This window comes from Neopsephotus bourkii, unplaced genomic scaffold, assembly GCF_033783945.1.
Source record: "Neopsephotus bourkii isolate Nb327-2 ecotype Australia unplaced genomic scaffold, CSIRO-AGI_Nbou_v1 NB_1767, whole genome shotgun sequence".
Classification (NCBI taxonomy): domain Eukaryota; kingdom Metazoa; phylum Chordata; class Aves; order Psittaciformes; family Psittacidae; genus Neopsephotus; species Neopsephotus bourkii.
In genome coordinates this window covers 11,901,671-11,924,633 of record NW_026902241.1, presented here as the reverse complement: position 1 = coordinate 11,924,633, position 22,963 = coordinate 11,901,671, and the positions used below count along the sequence as shown (strand labels likewise).

The 22,963-nt window shown below is 40.4% G+C and overlaps 1 protein-coding gene across 1 annotated transcript in view; it reads left to right on the top strand.

Annotated features, from left to right (window-relative positions):
* The window catches only part of EGLN1 (egl-9 family hypoxia inducible factor 1), a 34,645-nt gene extending 15,818 nt beyond the window's left edge, over positions 1 to 18,827 (top strand). The window contains exons 2-5 of the mRNA XM_061378843.1: positions 11,073 to 11,192; positions 12,280 to 12,416; positions 13,877 to 13,944; positions 16,005 to 18,827. Of these exons, the coding sequence (XP_061234827.1) occupies positions 11,073 to 11,192; positions 12,280 to 12,416; positions 13,877 to 13,944; positions 16,005 to 16,069 (390 nt within the window). The 3' untranslated portion in view covers positions 16,070 to 18,827. The remainder of the gene's footprint in view (positions 1 to 11,072; positions 11,193 to 12,279; positions 12,417 to 13,876; positions 13,945 to 16,004) is intronic.
* Positions 18,828 to 22,963: the final 4,136 nt, after the last annotated feature.

Sequence of the window (22,963 nt, the reverse complement as noted above, 5' to 3'; positions counted from 1 at the left end):
GTTTTGTCAGTGCTGTTACTCCTTTTGGTGTCTGCTTCTTTATCTTCATCTTCCTTTTGTTTCATTATGTATCATCTGTCTGTCAGTAATTTCCACTGCTGCTGTTTAAGGCGATGATGAGTTCCTATCCTTGAGTCGTTTCAGGGAGTTTGCAGACTAAGGCACACAGGTTCAGTTTTTCATCCATTATTTCCCCCCTCCCCCTTTTTTATGTCACAACTTAAAGCTGGCACCAGGCTTTGAAAACTGAAACTTTGAAAAATAAATCTCCACAGATCTTCCATGTAGGTTGTATAAATACATCCTGCGGAACACTCCTTATAGTCTGATGTGACTCCTCTGATCTGTGCTATTATTGCTAATCCCTGCAGTCTCTCTCCAGTGAGCATGATAGATTGTAAAGCCTTAACTGTCCATTGGTTTACCAGAAAAGTTTCTGCTGACTGGATTTTTGAGGACATACAGGAAAATTTCTCTACAGGAACATGAGAGAATGAGTGTGTCCTGTCTTGAAATACATCATTTCTGGGTGGGGTGTGGACCAGTGTGCTTCCTTTTGTCTCTAAATGCAGTGCTTTTATGAAGGTTTAAGTGTATGTAATCACTAGCTGCATGCTCTCAGCTGGTGTTAGGATTTCTAACTCTCTGTGAACATCTGTGGGGAGGTCCTGATTCTGTGCTCTTCTGAATGCCTTGAAAGAGGTAAAAAAAATCAGTGAAACATTGTTTCAGGGAGATTTCCTTCTTGTTCCCATCTGATTTTGTACACTCTGGCTTTTCCTGCTTACCTTATTGCTGTGTGTGGAGTTTGGGTTCTGCCTCCTGATTTTTAGGAGTAAATTTGGAGTTTGAGGTTAGCATCCTGCTTCTAACCATGATAGTGAGCTACAGACAGTCATAGCAATGTTGATTGACAGGAGCCTTTGCAGATTGCATCAATGGGTTTTTTAGTAGTTCACAGAAAAGGGACTGTCTCTGGAGAAGCCTACTTGCCTTTTAGGACAGGTGAATAAATTTGATGAATATATAAAATATGATTTTTGTCATTGAAATAGTAGCAAGAAGGAAAGTAATTAAGTTTTTTTGCCTGGACTGGTGGTTTTTGTAGCAGTTTCCTAATGCGAAGTATAAATAGACTTGGAGCAAACTAGATGGAGTTCCTTTAATCAATTGATAGCTTGTAATGCAGCATGCTTTATTTTTCCCAAGGCATGAGGCTGATGTGTTTTTCCATCACGCTGGTCTCTTGGGGCATAAGTGGTTGTGACCCATGGGGAGAGTGGGAAAAGGCTTGTTGGAGCAGTACCAGGGAGCTGTGCTCTCTGCAGTAGGCCCTAATCTAAAGATGATCTTGCTGCCATGAGTTTAAATCTGTAGAGCTAGGTAAGGACAGGCAGTTTCCTCAGGTGTTTGTCACTGCCTGGAGTTAGTGTTGGGTACATTCAGATCCTTCTCATGCTCACATGGCCATGTACTCCTAGAGCAAAAACATCACATTCCTGAGCCGCCCTCCTCCAGGAGTTTCACCAAGCAGCACAGCTGAATGCCTCTTTAACGTGAAATAACGTGGCTGGTTGTGCTGGGACATTCATAGAAGGGGTGGGTTTTGGAATCACTTTCCTGACTTGCATGCCAACGTCAGCAGTCCTGCTTCTGGTGTTTTTATAGTCCTCCTTTAGCTGTGCATGGCCACTGCTGTTCCTCAAGGCTTTCCCCAAGCACTGGTGGGAGTCCAGCACAGCTGCAACACCAGTAGATTTGTATAATGCCTGTTTACATTTGAACTTGGATACATTGGGTGATCTGGTTAAAACCAAAAAAACCCCCAAGTGTTGTTTATGCCGTCTGAGAGGGAGGCCTTACTACAGTGTGATAGTGTGATTGTAAAGAAGGGCTTGGATGGAGGCGGTTTGTATGAAAGCCCATAAAAAGCAGCATGGGCAGAGTCAGCATTTCTTGGATTTAAATTGTAGGTGACTTGAAAGTGACTACAGGCTGTTTGTTGCTGTTTGGCTTTAAACCTTAGTCAGACTTCTGTGCAGTGTTAATATGAATTAAAGCAGCCCATTGTCTGTTAGCATTTCAGTGCATAGTTATTTGGTTTTTTAAATTTATAAATATTTTCAAAGAACTGTCTGGACTCTTAGTAGGAGTGAAAGCTGTGGTGTATGGTGTCAGGTTTGGAATGCTGTGGGCATGCTGAATCATGTGTGCCCCCTTGCAAATACCATTAAAAAATACCTTAAAAATAATTTTCCTCAACATACTGTTTATAGCAGTAAATCCATCTGTGGTTAAAATCTGAGACCTTGACTTGGGCACTTCAGTAAATGTGTGTGTAGATACATTAACCTTAAGATATCTACAGTACACAAGTACCTTCAAATATCTGGCTAACCATAGTACTAAACACGCCATCTTATTACTATGCAATTGCACATAATTCAAGTTTATATAACTATCTCTGTCTTACAAGCTACATTTCAGTTACATAGTTATTTTGCTCTGTAAAACAGAAACAAAATTCCAGTTTTAAGAAATAAATGAAATAACTGAAATTAGTTCTTTCTACACACGCACATCTCCTAGTATTTACTTAGTTTCTTATCTTCTATAGGGAAAATTTCCAGGCTTCTCAGCATGTATCGTTTTGGGGGGAGAATGGTAGAGATGATGAATGATACTTGTTTTAATGGTAAATCTCTCAGCCATTTCATAGATATTACGGTGAGGTTTCTTTTAAAAATAAACCAAAAACCAGTCACCCCCTTGCCCACTCTTAATACTTAAGCTTCCTTCCTCCTTAGCTTCTGGTATTGAGAATAATGTCTCCAGCTGTGAAGTTTGGGCTGGTGTGCATGCTTTATTCTTAATGTAATGCAAGTTCAGTTTATCCAGTAGATCTTGCACCATTAAACAAATCCAGCGGTCGTGTATAATCCATCAGTGTGCCTGTTAATGTCATGTGGTTGGCTCTTGAAATCTGGTGTGCACAAACTACTGTTAGAATGTATTTTAAGTGATGTAGCTGAATGAGACTTCTTACTATATTAGTGCACTGTTGTAATTTGGTTTAGTGTTATTTTTAGTTCTTAAAGACATTGCTTCTCTGTTTTCTTTCCGAATGGTTACTGATGAACCTAGTAAGTTGACTACTCTCATGCGAGAGCAGAACGTTCTGCACCAACTCAGGGGAAAAGAAAGCTTGAAAGTACTTATTTTCTAAGTAGTATTATTCATTTCAAAGCATTTATGGTGTTAAATTAAAAACAGACTCTTAAAATTTGTGTTGATTGACTTACTTCTCTGTCAAATTCTTGTACAGTGCCAAAACACTGAGTCACCAGTCTGCTTCTCTTGGAGGGAGCAGGGAGTTATCCATGGAGGCCAGCCAATTCTGCAGACACGTTTTTCTTTATTCAGTAGTTGTTTGAATCTGAAATGTATTGGTCAACTTCGTCATAATTTAGACAGTTTTAGGCTGACACAAAGTATGCTTTAAATCCTTCTCAGCTGTGAAATCGGGTGTTGTATTTGCTCCTAGGCTTTTAAGAGAGGGAACTTTCTGCCCCTGGTGATAGTGCTTTTCGTCTGCCTTCTTTGGGAAGCCTCCATTAGATGTCTCTGTGGGATTTATTTATTATTTTTTTTGTTCTAGGTTATTGACTTTTTTTTTTAAGTTTGTAGTAGATTTTGATATTGAGACCATCAGAAAATGTCATGTTGAACCTTAGGGGGAGCTATTAGTGCTTTGAAACACTTAACATAGCTTGGATGTGCTCATACTTTTTTGTTAGAGGAATGCAGGTGGTTTAGGCTTGGAAGACATTGATTATATTCAGAGATGTGTTAGATAAACTTTACCTTTTCTTAATATCCTGTTTAAGTCAATGCACAGCTCTCTATACTTTTTTTTCAGATTTGAACCCAGATTTATTTTCATAATAAGCAGTTATGTTAATGGAAGCTAGGCATTCATAAGATTGAAGGCCTTTGGGTGTTTGCGCTGGTTTCACTAACTCAGTTTTAAACCAGCACCTTTAAGCTGGCACAATTTTGAGACTAAGCTTGTTGTACCTAGTTTGGCTAGCAGCCTGGAAAATGTGGATGTGTTAACTATTAAAGAAGAAACAATCTTCATTTTTCCCCCTGTAGCTTGTAAGCTGACTTGGTGATCTCTTTGCCTTTGGAGATTTGAGTCTTGTAACTACAAGCTCAGATACAGGAAAGCAGGGAGAACCTCATTAATGTTTAAGTGCTGCTACTTCAGTTTAGTAGCAGTGGGAGCTGCAGGACTTAAGGTGGGAGTTAGGACGTGTGGTTTTAGGTCTTCCTGTTATGTCTGTCTATAATTCTGGTTTCAGTCACTGAAACAGGTTACCTGTTGTGTTTTTCTGATTGTCCTGGTTTCCTTAGCCTCTGCAGGAGACGTGCCTTTTGTCCCTGCTCTGAGAATTGCCACTATCTCCCCTTGGTTAATGGCTCCTACTTGATAGTTTCATGTAAACTTCTCTATCCTATGTAAGTTTTTTTTATTTATTAGATGTATTTATCAAAGTGTGAGCACATCTCACATTTAGTAATTTCCTGAATATCAGACTTGAGCAATTGGAGTTCTGAGTGTTTTATTGTGCCATTTGAAAGGATTATCCAAACCCATATGCGTATTTCTTCAGGAATTCAAGAGCTCATGAACCCTTTCAGAGCCTATGTGCATGCATGAATGAAAGGAATGATACTTGGAAATCAGCTTCGTGTGATGTTGCTGTTGAGCACAGTTAAAATTGAACAGTAAAGGGGGAGTACCAGACTTGAAAATACCTGAGCTTGTTTGCTGAGTGGCAGCCTGGTTACACTCAAGGTGTTTGGATCCAAATTCTGTGTGGATTTTGTAGCCCTGAAATGTTGGACTCACCACAGCCACTGAAATAACATGAAAGTTTCTGTCTTCTAATTTGTTAGTTATTAGGATGTGTGAAGGGAATGTTGTAAGCAGGGACATGACGTGTGAAACTGAGCACAAGAATAAAGTCGTGACCTAATTTGAAGTTAAAGAACCTGCTACTAAGCTGCTATGTTGACAAAGCTGATTGGCAAGTTATAAATAAGCAATGTAGTAGAAATACTAATCTGTTGCGCCAAACTTTTGATGGAATGTTATGTTGCTTGATTTTGTAAGCATATGAAATGTTCTATCAAAGCAAGCAGAAATCTTGCATTGGCCATTGCACTGAAGGGCTGGGAAGGAGTGAGATAGGTCAGGTTCTTCGTTTCTGAACTCCCTAGAAGGTCATGGAAGATACAGTCTATGTACATAGCTGTGTGCTGTTTCTATTTATAGTGTAAGCAGCTATGTCATCTCTCAGTTTTTCCTCTCTCCCTTCCTATCTGAGTTAATTTTTCATCTCTATTCTCAGTTCAGTTTGTCTTCCCTTTGCCAGCTCAAGAGCTGGCAGCTTTTTCAAGCCTGCGTTCCTGTTAGAACTTCTGTTGCTAACTTCAGCAGCCGCAGGAGAGGGGTGACTTACACTCGTTGTCCTTGCCTCCAGTTGTTTTTTCCTAGAAGAGCAGCTTGTGCTTGCCAGAAGATGAGCCAGAGAGCTGGTATGTGAAGTACTGAGGGGTTTTTGGTCGGTGTTTTTGGTTTGTTTTGGGGTTGGTTTTTTTTTGTTTTGTTGTTGGTTTGGGGTCTTTGTTTGTTTTTCTGGGTTTTTTTCTGTTCTGATTTGTTTTGGTTTTTTTCTCTGCACCTAGGTGTTTACCATAGCTACAGAGAAAGATGCAGCAGAAAACAGTACCTCATAACTGCCTTGCCTAGTGGACAAATTGAGTGGCTGTAGGAGAGAGGCCTTAAGATAGTATTTTCAAAGCTGCTGCAATGTGTCACTCTCTTCTTTATGTTAGTTTCTAACTCAGAGATTCCCATTCTGTCTTGGAGACCTGTTAACTACTGCGTTAATTTATAAGCCCATCAGTATAGTTTGCTTTCCTCTTGTAGATTCTCCAGTTGACGATGATTGCAAGGCATGGATTTTTAATGGGGGGATCTTTGCAGGGGATGATAATTCTCTCCAACTTTTCTAGTTTCACAGTGTTGACTTGTGTGAAAACGTAGCTCTTCAGACTTGCTTACTGGATCTTGGAGGATATCGGCATAAGGTTTTACTCAGATGAAAGCTAGTGTGAAAATACTTGGATTAGCTGTGTCCCAAAAAGTTTTATTTTACCCCTTTCAGCTTTCTCTGTTTTGGGTAAGCCTGAAAGGGATTTCTCCCCGTTGATATTTTCTTTCTGTTGCAAGTGTCTGTCTCTGAAGAATTTGCAGGAGAAAAGTTATGAATTCAAGTCACATTGTACCACATTAGCATGTTTAAATCAGTAATCTTGGTGCTTCTCACACAAGGGAGTACCAGTACCGCCTTCCTTCAGTTTGACTGTTGTTTTGTACACCTTGTGAAAATCTTAGACTGTTACGTCCTTAAGCTGCAATGTATTTTGTCAGGACTGTTGTTTGTCCCGGATGAATGAATGCTTGAACTAGAAATACATCACAGATGGAGCAAACAGGGACAGGTCAGAATTTTCTTTTTGTTTTATTTGGTTCTTCATTCTGGTGGTGTGTGGGTTTTGGGGGTTTTTTTGTTCTTTGGATAGCCTGTCAGATGATCCATGCCAGGGATTTCCAGTGAAGTCTTTGTGAGAGCATCTGATAAATTTTGGTTAGGAAGTCATTGGTCTTGCATTTAGACATCTTGTTTTGCTCACTGAGATTTGTAGTTCCTTCAACAAACAGCAGAAGTGACATCTCCTTGACTGACGCAGCTTTCTTTAATCTGAGCTAAACAATAGTTATTTTACATTAATAAATTAATATGACAGAATACATGTCCTCTCTCCATTTTGTTTGTGATTTGGGATTTTTTTTTTTTCCCCTTTGAGGAATTTTACATTGACATATAACTGTTGCTTTCCCCTCTTTCCTAAGAGTTTGCCATTATTGCTTCCCTGTTTTTAAGGAACAATACCTAGACTTGCAGGTGTCCAGCTGTGAGAGGAATGGATAGAGAGAGAAAAGCTTCCGTCTCTTTACCTGCAAGTCTTCCTTCTTTACATGTATATGTGGGTGAGGCTGTCAAGCTTCTCTGGTTGAGGCTGCTCCCACATGAAATCGGGATGTGTTGCACCTCCCAGGGTTGATGTCTTAGCTGATGCCTCTTTACATAGTGAATGATGTTACCTTTGTGCATTTAATGGTAAATTAGAGTTACGGCTGACATACTAAGGATGCTGACGTTTAGCAAAAAAAATGGTTTCAATTAGTTCTTCTGTTAATAACTTAATGTACTCATTTGGGCTGATGGCCTAAAGTTAATTTTCTAGAGTTAAACATTTGCAAGTAGAATGTCTGTATGTGAAAGAGCGATCAGCAGCTTCTTAAGTGTGTGAATACTTGGATTTGATAGGATTGGGTGGATTGCAGAGTGGGGAGAGCTCCTTCATGCTTTCTCGATTACTCATTAATTCCAGAGGGTATCTTAGGACAGCGCTTATGTGCTAGGCATGAGTATTCAGACAAAAAGAGCATGTTCTTGGGTTAAAGAAGGTTAATATTAAGAGTGTTTGCACAGGGGGTGAACAAATCCAGTATGTGACCTAAATATATTCTTTGCAGAAATCTAAAGATTACTGAATACTTAAAAATCGTAATGCCCAAGAAGCATAAAAAGGGAGAGCTCCTTATCTCTCATGAAAACGCAAGTTATGCATTGAGTTCAATTCATCAGTTACTTTTATGGCAGAACTGATGAGACAGGTAGCTCTTTGTTTTGGAGAGCTAACAACTTTATCGTTCATGGTCTAAAATATTAAGGAATCTCGGACATTCTGGTCTCAAATGCCTGGTTCTCACCACTGCCAGTAACAGTGTTTAAGCAAACAAACAACAAAAAAGCAGCAACCCTCAGATTTTTCTCTCTGTTTGCATACATGTATTTGCTTGCTTTACTCATCCTGTAAAATGTTAAAACAGCAGTAACAAAAGTGTATGACTTCATACCAGAGCTACTTTTTTGTCCTTTCCATGTTGGTAATCTCACAGGACATGACAGTTTGACACGAACTGACTTCATGTTCTTTAACAAAGCAATATATTTCCCATATCCTGTAAATTATGATTTTCCTTATCGTAGTTCAACCGGCAAAAGGGAATGGTCACACTGACTGGCAAAAGCAACATATACTATGCTACACCAACCCCTGTGCAAGTTTGTTTGCTTTCCAATTTGCAGCTAAAGGCTGAGTCATTCTTGCTGTTATAACAAATACATATTAGATAAGTTATCGCAGCAGAACTGTTTCTCGCCTCTTGCAGTAGATGATAGCAGAAGTTTCAGTCAAGTCTGAAGTAAAAAACAAGGGCTTTTTTAAAACATTGACGGTATTTCAGATTCAAATGATTGTATGAAATGCTTCTGACATTGAGTATGGCTGCTCTTTACATGAAATTGATGATAAGTGGTGTTTCCCCAGACCTTCTAAAAAATGGTGCTGATGCTCTTTCTTTTTAGCAGTGTTGATGTTAAGGATTCCTTTCTTGATTTTCCCTTCAGCAAAGACAGCAAGTACCCATTTCAGTACCTTATAAATGAAACTCTAGCAATAGGATGCACATTTATGCTTCTCTAACTGCAAAATTATTTTTTTTTGAGCAATAGACAAACAAGTGTGCCTTTGGGGGAAAAAAAACCCCACAAAATAACCCAGCAGTCCTGTGTCAGCCAGAGAGACCTGGGAGCTGCCCTAAACTTTGAATGCATTTTGTTTAGCTCACTGGCAGATCTTTCATATCTGAGGCTAAATCCTCGTGATTTCAGTGAGAATTTTCGTTGCTCTAGCTACTTGATCTCAATGTTTTCCTCATTCTGAATAAGTTTTAGTAGCTGGTTCATGCAGAAGTTGAGCAACAGTTAATGTCAGGGTTTAATTTATGTGATACTTCTCATCAAAATCCCTTTCATTAAAACTTTCCAGTCATTAGGAATGCTGTTACAGGATTAGACCTGGATCTGCTTTCAGCACTCTTCTTGCTCCATGAGAGCTTGATAGGGTTTATGTGGTGTATGGGACTTCTTTCAAGAGGGTTGGTTTTTCAATGGAAACCAAATACCTTCCTCTTCCAGCCCAGCTTTGCTTTTGTTCCTTTTTTCTCTGTAAGAAAGGAAATTACAGAACCTGTATTACATTATTTGGTATCTTTAACTCACTGTTTTGATTTTTGTGGGTTTATCTTCCTGCAACAAAACTGATAAGTAATGACTTTGCCAAATATTAGGTCACATAACTTGATACATGTAATATGTTTACATAATGCGAGACGTATAATGATGACTATACTATGATTAAAGAGATTGAGAAGTACCTAATCTCCAAATTGCAAGTATGTTTGAATTTTATAGTTCTGAGTACTTTCCATGCAGTGTACTCGTTTAGATTTTGTGTAAATGAAGATTGGCCTAATTTTTAGAGTTTTTTTAATAACCACAGTGCTGTTATTTGGCAGGTAATAAGTTCTGATTTCTGCCTAGGATTTACCGAAAAATGGCTTCTTCTGTTAATAGAGTATGTGGAAATAGCGATTTTAAACTGTTCACTGCTATAGCAAAATCCACTCTGCTTGTATGCAGCATGCAAATATTTTGCTGATTGAACTGCAGGTACTTTAAACTATTCCCCACCCTGCTCAAAGCACAGTTTCTTCCAAGTGATGCAAACTGTGGAAAGCTTCATTTGTTAGCATTTAGAGGGGGTAAACTTAAAATTATCAATAGAAAGCAGAAAGTGCACTGAAACAGTTGATCTGAAATACTTTTAAACTGATGGGTTATATTTTCACAGTACACACTATATTGGGAAAAAATACTTTTGAATAAATAATTTTTCTGTGTATTTATTTGAGGAGGTTGTTTGTTTATTTTTTATATTTTACTTGAGAGGTGGAAGAGTTTGCAATCCAGAGGTCCAGGGCTAAACCGAGACAGGAATGATTATGTTTAAAAGGCTGTTGCTGCAGTCATCTGAGCACTGCGGTGGCAGTGGATTACTTGGCCTGGAGCTTTGATCTCTTTCAAAAAGCTGAAATGATTCCTATTTCCAGCAAATGCATAAAGATACGGGGATGTGCCATACAACAAACAGGCCACGTGAATTAATAGCTAATCAAGCTCATCAGGCCACCCGTTAGCATGGCCGGTTTGTGTCACACGCACATCCGCATGTCTGAAGACTCAGAAACCAAATCACCTTCTAGAGGTCTTTCAAGTCAGCTGGGCTAAGTGCAGCATGGGAAGTTAAATGTATTACTGTACTGGGAATCGTTTGATGTCAGAAGGTTATTGCAGATTACTGTTTGGTGTCTGTTTTCAATTTCTCACTTCTTGACTAAAAAGGATGTTTTTGTTGTACATGTAGGCTTGTTTCAACAAAGGTTCAAAGACCTCCTATGTACAGGACAAAACACAAGCCTAAGAATGTAATTGGAGTGATTGGGTAAGATGGGCTAATGGTCCTGTCTAAAAGGTCTCCTAAAAATAGTTTGCTACTTTTTGAAGAGGAGGAATTCTTTACATTGCAAACACGGAGGGGAGGGATGAGGGGGGTGGTGTGTAAGACAAAAAGATAGCTGTCTGTGAACTTGAGTTTGGAAAACAGGTATTCTTATCACAAGGAGAAGCACATACTACTTAATTATACACAAACATTTTTCCTCTCTTGTGTTTCATTCAAGTGAGGGAAGTCTGAAGGATTAGTCACAATATGGAGCAGCCCCACCTTCCATACCTTAATTAACAGTGTTCCTCTCTGTGTGTTTCATGCCTTTGTTGTAGACATCTGTGTTCAAAACCAGTTCCTTAACTAGAAAGAAAGGAGAGATAAAAGAATTCTTTCCCATTATTTGTAACTTAATTTTTCTGTTGCTTATGTGTGAACTACTTATGAATTTATACAGATAAAAGACAGACTTTTTCCCCTCACACAGATGAAACTAATTACCATGTTCAATTCTTTGACTCTAGGCTATGGTGGCTTGTTATCCAGGCAATGGAACAGGATACGTGCGCCATGTTGATAATCCAAATGGAGATGGAAGATGTGTTACATGTATATATTATCTTAATAAAGACTGGGATGCCAAGGTATGCAGTAATTTCTTTCTGTAACTTTTTTTTTTTAACATGCTTGCTAATGCACTGTTGTCGTGGCTCTTTGTTCATGTCTTTGTTTCCGTGCCAAGTGTTGTGGTTAATGCTATATCAGTATAGTTTAAATCAGCACAAGTCTTTGTACCATTGTAGATACAGGGTGTAGAACAGATAAGGACTTATAACAGTTAAAGTGGTGTAAGAATTTACTACCAGTGACTCAAAACTCTCTATAAATGTAGTGATCATGGTAAAGTAACTTTTTAACACAGATTTTCCTAGCCAGTCAGTGGAATTAGGTGGATTGAAAGAATGGATGGAGCTAAATGGCTGTGTTAAAAGCTTGAGTAATGCAAAGATAGCCTTGTTTATTCTTTGATGGCTGTGCAGTTAGCTATGGAGAAGTTTATTCTCACTGTATATGAAAAAAGATAAAACTTCTGATACTTGCGTAGTGCTTGGTAAGTGTAACATGTGGAAGAGCACATAAACATTCTATTTCTGTCAATTGGTTGCCCTAGATATGGATAACACAGTAACACAGAACACAGGCTGCAGCTGAGTTTTCTCCCTCCCCCCCCCCCTTCCCTTTTTTTTCCTCTTGAGTGCTGTCCATTTCTTGTAAGAGCTGGATAGGACAATGAGGCTGACAACACTCACATAAAACTGGTAGATGAGAAAGCTGAGACAGAGATGGATGAACTTGACGCTGTTTCTGACTTGCTTTTTGAAATGTCAAATTTGATCCTGCAATTAGAGAATAAATTACTAGCCTTTTTGCCACAATGGCATCTTCACATATAAGTGAACTGTTTGGCCTGAACATCGTAAAATGCAGCTTTGAGGCATTTTTAATTGATCAGTGGGTTTTTTTACATGGAAAAAAAATATGTAATAGAGCATAAAAGTCAAGCAAGCTGCATTTTCATAATAACTGTGAAAGCTAAATCCCAAGCAGTCAAAACCCACATCTGCTAAAGATTTTAATTTCAGTTCCAGGTGTCCGAAATGTGATACTTTGTACCTTTACATGTAGTGAGGCATTGTCTTAAAGCACTGGTTTTAAATATTTAATTTGTAGGTAAGTGGAGGCATCCTCCGGATATTCCCAGAAGGTAAAGCCCAATTCGCTGATATTGAACCCAAATTTGATAGACTGCTATTCTTCTGGTCTGATCGCCGCAACCCTCATGAAGTACAGCCAGCATATGCTACAAGGTAAGACTAATTAACTCTCTCTGTATTGCATGATGTTTTTTCTATTGAGAAATGAGTAAATTGTAATGAGAAAACGAGTGACACTATGAGCTATGACCTGCTCCCAGGTCTTCCCCATGTACAGTTCCAGTTGTGGTATGACACGAAGGGGTTTATTTCTACTGATTGGTTAGGTGTCTGTCATGGTGCTGAGTTTGTACTGATGTCTGATCTTGTATTTTGGAGAAAACATCCTGTAGGGTCAGTAGGAGGGAGGACTGGAAGCACCAGAAGTTTCTATGTGTGTGCTTGGCAGAACTGAGTAGGAGCACACAGAGCCATAAGCAGACCCCACCTTAGCCAAGGGGTGTTGTCTTCACTATTTCTCTGTAATGGCTTTACACTCCCTTCTCTTTGTTCTTAGCACCTTACTGTGTTAGTGGAAGATTGAGTAGGTACTTCAACTTTCTGTCCCTAATCATTTACAAACCAAGCCACCACATTCTAGTTTGGGAACTGGAAGAGGGCTGTGGGCAGAAACGACCATTGTTACAGGAACCTTTTCTTTCTCTGGAGTATTAGAGGAGTTGCTCCCAGTCTGAGTCACAGGGGAAACTTGATATCTCTTTTGTCCCTCATTGTAGGGCAGTGGATGATGTTAAAGGTACCTGCATTCAGTGCCCCCACCTCTGGGCAGTGAGTGGGGGTTCCAGGTAGCATTAATAGGTAAATCATTGGAGTTGTTGATCCAGGCTTCCTGTTGCCCAAGTTGCAACACGTTTGGGTGGCCAGAGCTTTGAACACTGGAACTGTGAGATAATGCAAGTACCTTTGCAAGAAGTAACTTGAAGCTGCACGTCCTCTTGCAGCCTTTCAAGAGGCTGTACTGCTCTCCCCTCCCCCTTCTTGCTCTGCGCAGATTCGAAGGGTGAAATGCATTTACTAAACCTCCTTAAAGTTCTTTTCCTCAAGAGCTGGCATTTCACATTTAAATCCTCTACAGGCAGTAGAAAACCAGGAGTCGTTTAAGAAGGGCTAGTTACTGTTCCTCTATGTCAAATGTGGAAAAAAAAAAAGAATAGGTTGTTGTAGTGTGTCTCAGTGATGGACTTGGGTGAGTAGAGTGAAAGATGAGGTCACAGGGCAAGGTGATGGGGACAGAGACTACATCACAGCTTCTGGGCAAGAGCCATAATAGCAACTCATCAGGAAAAAGAAGCATAAACTTTACACCATCAGTGTCACCCTTCTGATGACTGTTCAGGCAGTACCTACTGATGGGACATGCCCACACACACACGCACATATACACACAAAACAACCATAAACTGCCAAAACAACTGCTTGCTTTTTGGTTTATGAAGTATTTACTCTGTCAGACTGCAGAAGTATCACCTCATTTAGGTTGTATTTTATGTCAAGTGCTTCACTGGTTCTGTTACTTCATAGTTCAGGAGTTCTTTTTCCATCCGTTTCCCTAGGTACGCAATAACAGTGTGGTATTTTGATGCAGATGAACGAGCACGAGCTAAAGTAAAATATCTAACAGGTAATCTCTTTTAATATCTTCTGTGTTGGTTTGATTTTGTTTAATGGAAGAAGAGCTAAGTAGTCCTCCAGCCTCTTGGCCTACTCTGTACACAAAAAGGGAGAGACCAGTGTAATTCAAAGTCAGGTTTTACAGGGAAGGTGACCCAGTGGTTGAGCTGCTAGGCAGTGACTTGGGAAATCCAGGTCAGTGCCTTGTCCTGCTCACACTTCCTCTGAGACGGTTCTGTATTTTTATATGGGGGATACAGCCTCTCCCTAGTCTTGTCTCCCTAGTAGGTGTGGAGGATAAATACTCCAGAGACAGTGGGACACTGCAGAACTGAGAGCCCTCGAAATAGTTTTGATGGAATATAGTGATTCAACAAATGAATACGACTTAACTGGACTAGAATCTCTGTATTGGAAAAACAAAAGCCTAAAATTAAAATCTGGAATCAAAGAATGGAGTTACTTCCTCTATTTCCAATTCCACATATCTAGCATCTGTTTTCCTTTTCTGGCTTCTCCCTTAAGAGGAAGTTGATCTAATTTTCCTGTTCAAATTAGCATTATAAGGAGGAATGGCCGAGGACTTCTGTCATGCTTGTAATTGCCAGCATGATTTTGTGTTTGTTATCACAATTTAAAAATAAAGCAATATCGTGTACTGCAAGTGCACACATGCACAAGGCCAGTTTCTCCATGGTTTCATTGAGAGGTTTAAAACTGATGATGTTGAAGACATGTGGCAGTGATTTCTGAATGATATTTCCATTCATTGCTGTTAGACATGTGAAGCTTATAACTAGCCCCAGAGCTAACTAGTGGCTGCAAAGGCTGCAGTTCCCCCTGTGACTTTGTGTGTTCTGGGAGTGGCAAGAGTAATGCAGCTCCTGCAGGGCTTGTGAAGAAACACAGGGGTCCCTCAGCTCCAGCTCGGCAGGTGACAGCAAGGCACGGTGACTTCCCAGGCACTCAGGAATGCCGGATGTCTCCCACCTGGTCTCTGCAGCAGGCCTGTCTGTCTGTAAGTCAGCCTTCGTGTCACATGCGTGTTACCACACAGCTCCTGGAGCCAACCTTACTGGATCAGAGCTGTTCTGACTGTGTCTGCCCAGCTTCAGCTGCTGCCCTTCCCGAGAGAGTGCAGGCTTGTGTCTGCCTGCAGGGAAGGTGCTCCCTCTGGCCTCCCTCCTTCTCCAGTTTCCCCCTAAACTGCAGGCATTTAAGGAAGGAAGGCTGGGTTGGAAGGGTTAAGTTTCAGTATCAGTATGCCCTGTAATTGATTTATGATACCATATTGTGGTGATTCCAGTTTTCATTTGCAATTAAAATTGCATTCTTTGCTCTGTATCTGAAACAAAAACTGTGCAAGATGCCTTCTATTTTCTACTGAAAATAAAACACGAAATTATAGAATAAAATGTTATGAAAGAGGAAACTTAAGAATTTCTGGCTTAGTATCACAAGGCATGCAGAATCTGTTTGAATTTTTCTTGAATATGGGGTACTGTGTCTGTTAATGTTTTGATAGTAAAGCTTTTATTTGGGGGTACCTGAAGTGACCTCGGTCAATTTATATTAAAAAAGGAGGTGTAGGTTGGTTGGTGGTTTGGGGATTTATTATTAATTTTTTAGCAGCAATTCAAATGGAATGGTTCGTTTTAATCATTCTTCGGAGTTTCTTCACAAATCTAAATACCCAGAAACTCCAGATATTCTGATACTGAATAATGGAGGATACCCCCTCACATTCTCAATTGGCTGTTCTTAAAGCTTACCTTTATAAAGGCTGAGATGATGAGCTGCAGAACTGCATTTGTGATGTGAAGTACCAGTTTTCTACTTGGGCAGCCAAATACATGCCCGCTTTCAGAGATGATGAGTAACTTTACGCAGCTTGTTGATTTTACGCAGCACAGGATATAGAGCATGTGTACAAATACCTGTCTTGCTAGATCATTTATACTAGATAATCTTCAAAGTGCTCTCTTAAAACTGATCTTGAAAGCAATTCTGTAGACTGTACTTTGATAAATGCTGAAAAATAATGCCAATTTCCTTTTCATATTTCTGCAGGTGAAAAAGGTGTGAGGGTTGAACTTAATAAACCTTCTGACTCAGTTGGGAAAGACGTTTTATAAGCCTTTGATTTAGCAACTCCCCTTGCTATCCTCCCTGATAAATCTTGATGCTATCTATTAACTTTTGAATGTGAATAACAAGATAAAGGAAAATCAACAACAAACCAACATTTTAATAAAGAAGCAAACAGTGTTTCAATGTTGCATCAAATAGAAGGTTCTTTGACTGCTGAAGCATTGTACTATGTGATTGTGACTCCAGGCCTGTGACTGCTTATGTGAAGAAGATAAGCAATCAGTAAGAAACAACATATGCATCTGGACATAAATAAGTGCCCTACATAGAATTTGTCCATCCTTATATTTTGCCAGACCTGTCATCCAGCTGAATCCAATTCATCACTCCCTTTTTTTATATGCTAAAAGTTTGAATTTTGGGTAATTTTTGTATGACCAGGTACACTTAATCAAAATTGAGTCTTAAAAAAAAAAAAAAGAAAAACTGAAAAAAAAAAGAAAAAAATTACAGTATTCTCCAAAATAACATGGATCTATTTTTGTAAAACTGTTCATACTGTTCTCCTCTGCCATTGAAGACCTAATTTAATGTAAGGGTTGCCAGTAACTGATAATCACTTTAATTTTCTTTACACCTTAAGTCAGAAAAGGAGCACTTTAATTACCAGCTAAAAACCTGATTGTTTTATATCATATCTCACACTAATCTTAACTTTTAAAGATTGCTGCTGTATTGTTTTTTTGTTTTGACTGTGTCCTCCTGAACCTTATTAACAGAAGCAAATGAGTATCTTGCTATTAGTAACATTCAGTTTGTGGTTTTGTATGTTGGATCCACAGAGGGGAAGTTTGTCTCTTCTTTGTTTTATTTTAGTTTAGGGGATTTTTTGTTTTGTTTGCCTTTTTATTTTATTTTTTTTGTTGTTGTTTTATTTTTATTTTGTGGGTTGGTTTTGTTTTGTTTTGTTTTTTTTCTAAGTGACTGGCACTAAGTGAACTTGACACTATCGGTTGCTGTCGTTGGCTTTGGGGACCTGGTAGATACCATCGAGTTACAAGAACATACAAGGGCTTTCCTAGGCTATTAGAGGTACCCAGAACCTCCTTACTTACTTGACGGAAACTTTTGAGCTTTCTCTGTTTTCTAACGAATACTTGGCACTCCACTTTCCTTTGTATATAAGTTAATAGAATATCAAAACCCTCACTTTTTAGTTTCCTTTTCAAGTGTTGGTGTCCTGTGCAGTCTGTAAGTTGACACCTTGATCTATTATATAATATCAAGGAGATGGTCAGCACACTGAAGCTGAAGTGCATCACTGTAGGCTCTTTGTGCAATACATCTTTAGGTTTTCACTGGGTTGAAGGATTTCCCCAAAAAGGCACTGCCCTTTGGTCAGTACTGAGGTATATATCTAGTAGGAAAACATTTACTTTCTTTTACATTGTTTTAATTTTATCAAGGAGAGGGGACATCACAGAATAGAAGTGAGATGTGCAGAAATGTTGATACTCTTTTATTTTTAAGAAATAGATGGTTTGGACACTGATCTCTTTTTATAATTATTTTTTAATTCTTCTTTCCTTTTTTTTTTTCTTTTTTTTTCTTTTTTTTCCCTGAGCTTTAAAAGCTTGAGAAAACAAAAGCAAACCTATAAAAGACAGCATTCACATTATCAGGAGAGTTTGAGGGTTAATCAACTTACCCACTGCAGTTTTCTATCTGTCCCTTATTTCCTTACTTAGCCAAAACAATGTGAGTGTACAGAAATATTTCTGTATATATTACAACTTGTGACAATTTTAGCATCTGTATAGTTTGTATTCAATTAGAGACCTTTTCTATGGAAAGCTCAGTAATTTTTTATTAAAAACATTACTATTGTTCATGTAAAACATGAAAAAGCTAATTGTTTAGTAACAAACTGACAGAAGGGGGGGGATCGGTATATCATTTAGGAGAACCAACAGAAATCCCAGTTTTGTTCTGATTTTGCTTTTCCTTTTTATTTTTTTTTTTAGTATATTCTTGCCCTTTACAGTTACCTTCCTCTTTCCTCCTTTCTTCCCAGAAAACCAGACAGGATACCTTTACTGTAAGTGCCTCTGCCAACCTGGCCAAGGAGTGCAAATCTTCATTACTGTCTGGTCTGCAGTGCATTTAGGCTACCAATGAAACAAGCAAAAAAGCCACCTCTTCTACTTCACCTTCTTCAGTACTACTTTAACAGAGGTTTGTTTAGTTTTGTTTTAGAAATGTAAGCATAAGCCTTTAAACTCATTTCAGTCCCTCTGTAATTCAAAGTTCTGCAGTTACGTGGCGTATCGAATTCTAATCACACTGTAGGTTTGTGCTTGCCAGACAGGTTTTAAAAGTGCTTATTTTTTCACTCCATGTAAGTCATTACAATAGGGTCAACAAAATCAGGTCAGCCATTTCTTCCATGTCCTTTAGAAACTGTTCATTTCATGTCGGTTGAATATTCAGTCTTGAGCATCACCAAGCAGGTCCTTGTTCTAAAACTATTTTTTAAACTGTCTTATGATCTGTATGTGTCTAGTCCTGGTTAAAGATAAAGCTTCATAATGCTATTTTTATTCATGATGTTAGCTGGCTGTGAAATACGAGACCTTTATCTATAGCAGGCGAAGAAATTCAGGATTCATTTACAGGTTGCCTATAAAGTTGTGTAATTTGAAAAGCAGTGTTCATTATGAAAGAGCTCTCAAGTTGCTTGTAAAGCTAATCTAATTAAAAAAAAAAGAAAAAAAGATGATGTATAAAGGTTCTTGAAAACTATGTGGTTATTTGTAGTCTTTTCAACTCTTGAAACTACTCCAGAGCAACTGATTTATAAACATCCCTTGATAAATGGGGGCATGCGGATTTTTGGTGGTTTGGGAGGGGGAGTCTTCTGTTAGGTTGGGGTTTTGGTTGGGTTTTTTTTTTGGGGGGGGGGGGTTGTGCTTGTTTTTTCTTAAATCCAAGCTACTTCTGCTCTAGCAGAGGTTCAGGGGATGGGCTGTGTTTTAGGATGCCTGCAGTTACCTGGCTGTGGTGATCATTTTCCTGGTGATATTGTTCTTTGAGGGACAGCACCAAGTTTAGGCTGGCTGGAGGGTGATGATGGACAAAGATGCAGCTCTTAGTGTTTTCACCACTTTCCGACAGGTACATGAGATGCAAAGTGGAAGTCCTCTTCAGAGAGGATTTGTAAGGTTTAATGGGAGTTCTTGAGTTTTATGTGGCTCCCAATGAATTACGAGTGCTTTGAAGATGGCAAAAGAATGGTAGAGCCTACAGATGCCCATCCATATGAGATGCCATACATTTTCTCTCAGCTTTTTGTTGAGCTTTGTAATGACTGCATGGTAATCAAGGAAACATCTGCCTGACTGTGCTTCTGTCATTGCTGTGCATCTTGTGAAGTCTTCCTGCATGCGCTTGTCTGCCTTGTCGTGTTTTGGGAAGAGTTACCTGGGTCTCCAGATGGGTCTGCCAGCTTTAGTGCACCTTCCATGGCACTTGGATACCTGTTCTGTTCTCTTGCTCAGTTCTGCTCTAAGGTAATGGCTCTTGCCAGTATGTTAGGCTGAAAGCTAAGTGCAGCAGCGCTGAGCTGATCTCAGAGTGTTTTGAGGCTTTTTCCGTGCTTCAGTGCTATATAACTTCTTTCATGTTCTCTTGAAATAGCCTCTTCCCTATCCTTGCTTTACATTGAACAGGGAAGAAGCCTTTCCAGCACTTGCAGCTATCCTGTGTCGACCTGACCTCTTTAATTATCACATTGTTGAACACAGTATGCAGGGGGATTGTTTTGCATAGTAAAGTCAAACACTGCACCAGGGAAGGATGAAGTTTCTCTTGGGTGTTTCTCAAAAGAAAGACGCTTGCAAATCTGAGAGGAAGCAGACAGCCTGTATCTTATGTAAAACATCTGGCTATGCTGACGGCTTTTGGGTCAGGAGTGGAAAGATCACATCTCCAAGTATAATCAGACTGGAAAGTACCATTTTTGTGCTTGTTGAATGCTTTGGAGAAGAGGGGGGGAGTGCTAAGTGACAATAGCAAACTCAGAGCCTCAACATCGTGAAAGTCTAGCATGTACCTTGCCTGCAGGCATGCAGATGTGCAGATGATTGCATGCACTTGCAAATACCTAATGGGAATATGGGTACTGAGCAGCAGAGACGTGGAAGCAATTCATGGAACTCAACTGGATTTGGATTTCATCTGTTGGGGGTTTTTTTAGGGGTGGGGAGGTTGGGTGTATGGAGAGACTTGGGTCTCCCATTGTCAACTTTCATATTAAATATTTTGGGGCTTTTTTTCAGCTGTAAAGCCTGCAAGTAACTACAAATGCACTTAACTCTGTTCATGCTATTACAGTGATGCAGGAGCTGTGTTCACTCGAGCATCTGCTGCATCCAAGTTGCCTGACTGTCTAGTGGGGGGTGATAGCAGCTGACAGAAGTAGGTTCAAGGTCCTCTGTCCTACCATACAAAACCAGTTCCAGGGAACTGCTCTGTTGACTTTTGCTACCACTTAATTCCATCAAGCTTTTCCCCCTAGCTTTGAAGTTGAGGAGTGAATATACAGCACATTTATCCCTTTCCTGAAATAATAAAAAAAGCCCAAAGCTCCCAAACGGGTGAGCCAAGTGCTAACAGTTGGCTCTAAAAGTGGAAGGGGCAGATGAGATGCAAATCACCAACCCATTTAGGGTAAGGCTCAAGTCCTTCGCAGGACAGGGAGAAATGAAATGGTAAAGTAAGATTTGACTCCTACTCACAAACAGCCTCATACCTGAGTGTGGTATTGGGTTGTGAGCTGGTATTCCACATTTCAGAACTAGCTTAAGGCAGGTCACTTGGGCTACAAATGTAGCTACCTTGCTTATATTAGTGTATGTGATTGTGGACACCACTGACGTTTGGGCAAGGGAATCAGGGCCATGGGTAACAGGATCTGTTTGCTCAGATTAGAGTCCAGTTGATGGTGTCCATGATAGCAAAGAGCAAGGTTTGAGCTGTCAGATCGGGGATATTTATTTTCCCTTCACTTCCCCTTCTCCAGCCACAACATAATAGCAAGGCAGTGCTGGGCACGTGTTCTGCACAGTCATACCTTAACAAACAAGCAAAACCTATAGTAAGTTAACACTTTGGCCCTAAATTTGTGTTTCGTGTAAAACAAACAACAGCATATAGTTGAGTTGCTGTGACTTCATAACCGTGCAATGTTACGCAGTGACATAACTAGGGAGGGCATGTATTTTACGGCAAAAATTGGGGGAGGGATGCAGAAATCCTTCGGGAACCTGTTCCCAGGGAACGGCTGGAAGCAGGAACGGGTGACTGGGTCCCCCTGGTGTCCTCACCGGGAAACGGCCTCTGCCTGAGGGCAGGGAGACGTGTGCGCCGTGTCCTAGACGTGACAAAGAGACAAGTGGCTCTGTTTTAGGTGGAGGAAGTTGTGCTGCACAAACAAAAGTTACTTTAACTTGTAGCAGTTAAAGAATGCAACCTGGTCTAGTGGGAGGTGTTCCTGCCCTTGGCAGGGGAGTTGGGACTGGATGAGCTTTAAGGTCCCTTTCAACCTTGACCATCATGTCATTCTATGATTCTACGTGTATTTTGGTTGGGAGGTTTTTTACTGTTGATTACGATAGCGTAAGCTCTTGTTTAGATACTCACGAGACAGCCTTATCTATGAGCAGCTGCCAGTGCAGGGACAAAGAAATACGGAAGAGGGAGGTGGCTGGTTACACCTCCAGTGCCTATAGCAGATTTGCTCCGGTTTCCTCAGGTGAAGCTCTGCTTCCGACCTCCTGGGCACATTCCCTTGGCATTTCCACTCCTGCACATGTGTGGGGCCTCTCCTGCCCCTTGCTAACCCAAGACTCCTGCATTCTTCCAGGCACCGTTACCTCCCCAAGTGCTGTCCTGTGTCCCACTAGCCGAGCTGCAGAGTTCTGTGCTACACCGCTTCTGGGGTGTTGGATTAAGTTATAAAACTCACAGCTAAGGGAAACGTTTGGGGTTGTTTTGTGTGAGATGAAGACTGGCAGCAGCCTGGCACCTGCCTTTTCAGGTGGTCTAGTGCTACCTTAAGCCCTTGGCTGAGAGTTGCAGTAAAGGGCCCTAGGGAGGAGTTGGTGCTGCCTGACAGAAGCTGAGTGCAGCAAGCTGCTGACCATCTCAGGGAAGCAAACTAACCTTGAGCTGCTGAGGGTGCGCCTCCCCTTTGGCAGAGGTGGTGGGGTTAATCATGACACAGCTGAATGGTGGCAGTTCATGGGACATACCCTTCATCTGGCACTGTATTAAGTGTCTCTAGTTAGAGACACTGGCATCACAGGCATCACTGGCATACACGCATCACCCAGGAGCACTTTCATGCCAAGCTTGGGTAGTCTTTCTATTGAAGAAGGAAGGGAGAGGCACAAGGAGACTGGAAACTGGTACAGGATTCCCACACAGGACATCTACTTGTCAGTCTCCTGACAATGGTATCACTTCCACACATCCACAGCCATGTGGAAAATACACATGGGGCTGGGATCAACCCATCATACAACTCCAATCTGAGTGGAGCTACTTGCCCAGGAGCAGAGATCTCCACTCCCTCTCCTCCTCCTGAAGAGGGTAGGCCAGTGCTCCCCTCAGTACCTGCTGCAGGGCAGGCATGGACTGACTGAAACCCTTGGCTGAGAGAGCATCAGTTCAGTGTGGGAGCCCCACACTGCAGGAGAGTCTTGGGGAAGGTAACATTACTGGAGCCCATGAAGGGATTAAGACGAGGGCTGCATTAAGGCAGCTTTTCAGTGTCTTCCTCAAAAACCAAGGTCTGCTCATTCCTTCAGGGGATACTTGTGTCCATAATGCCTTGCAAACAGCTCCAAAGTTGTGGCATCACTTGGCACTTGTGCCTG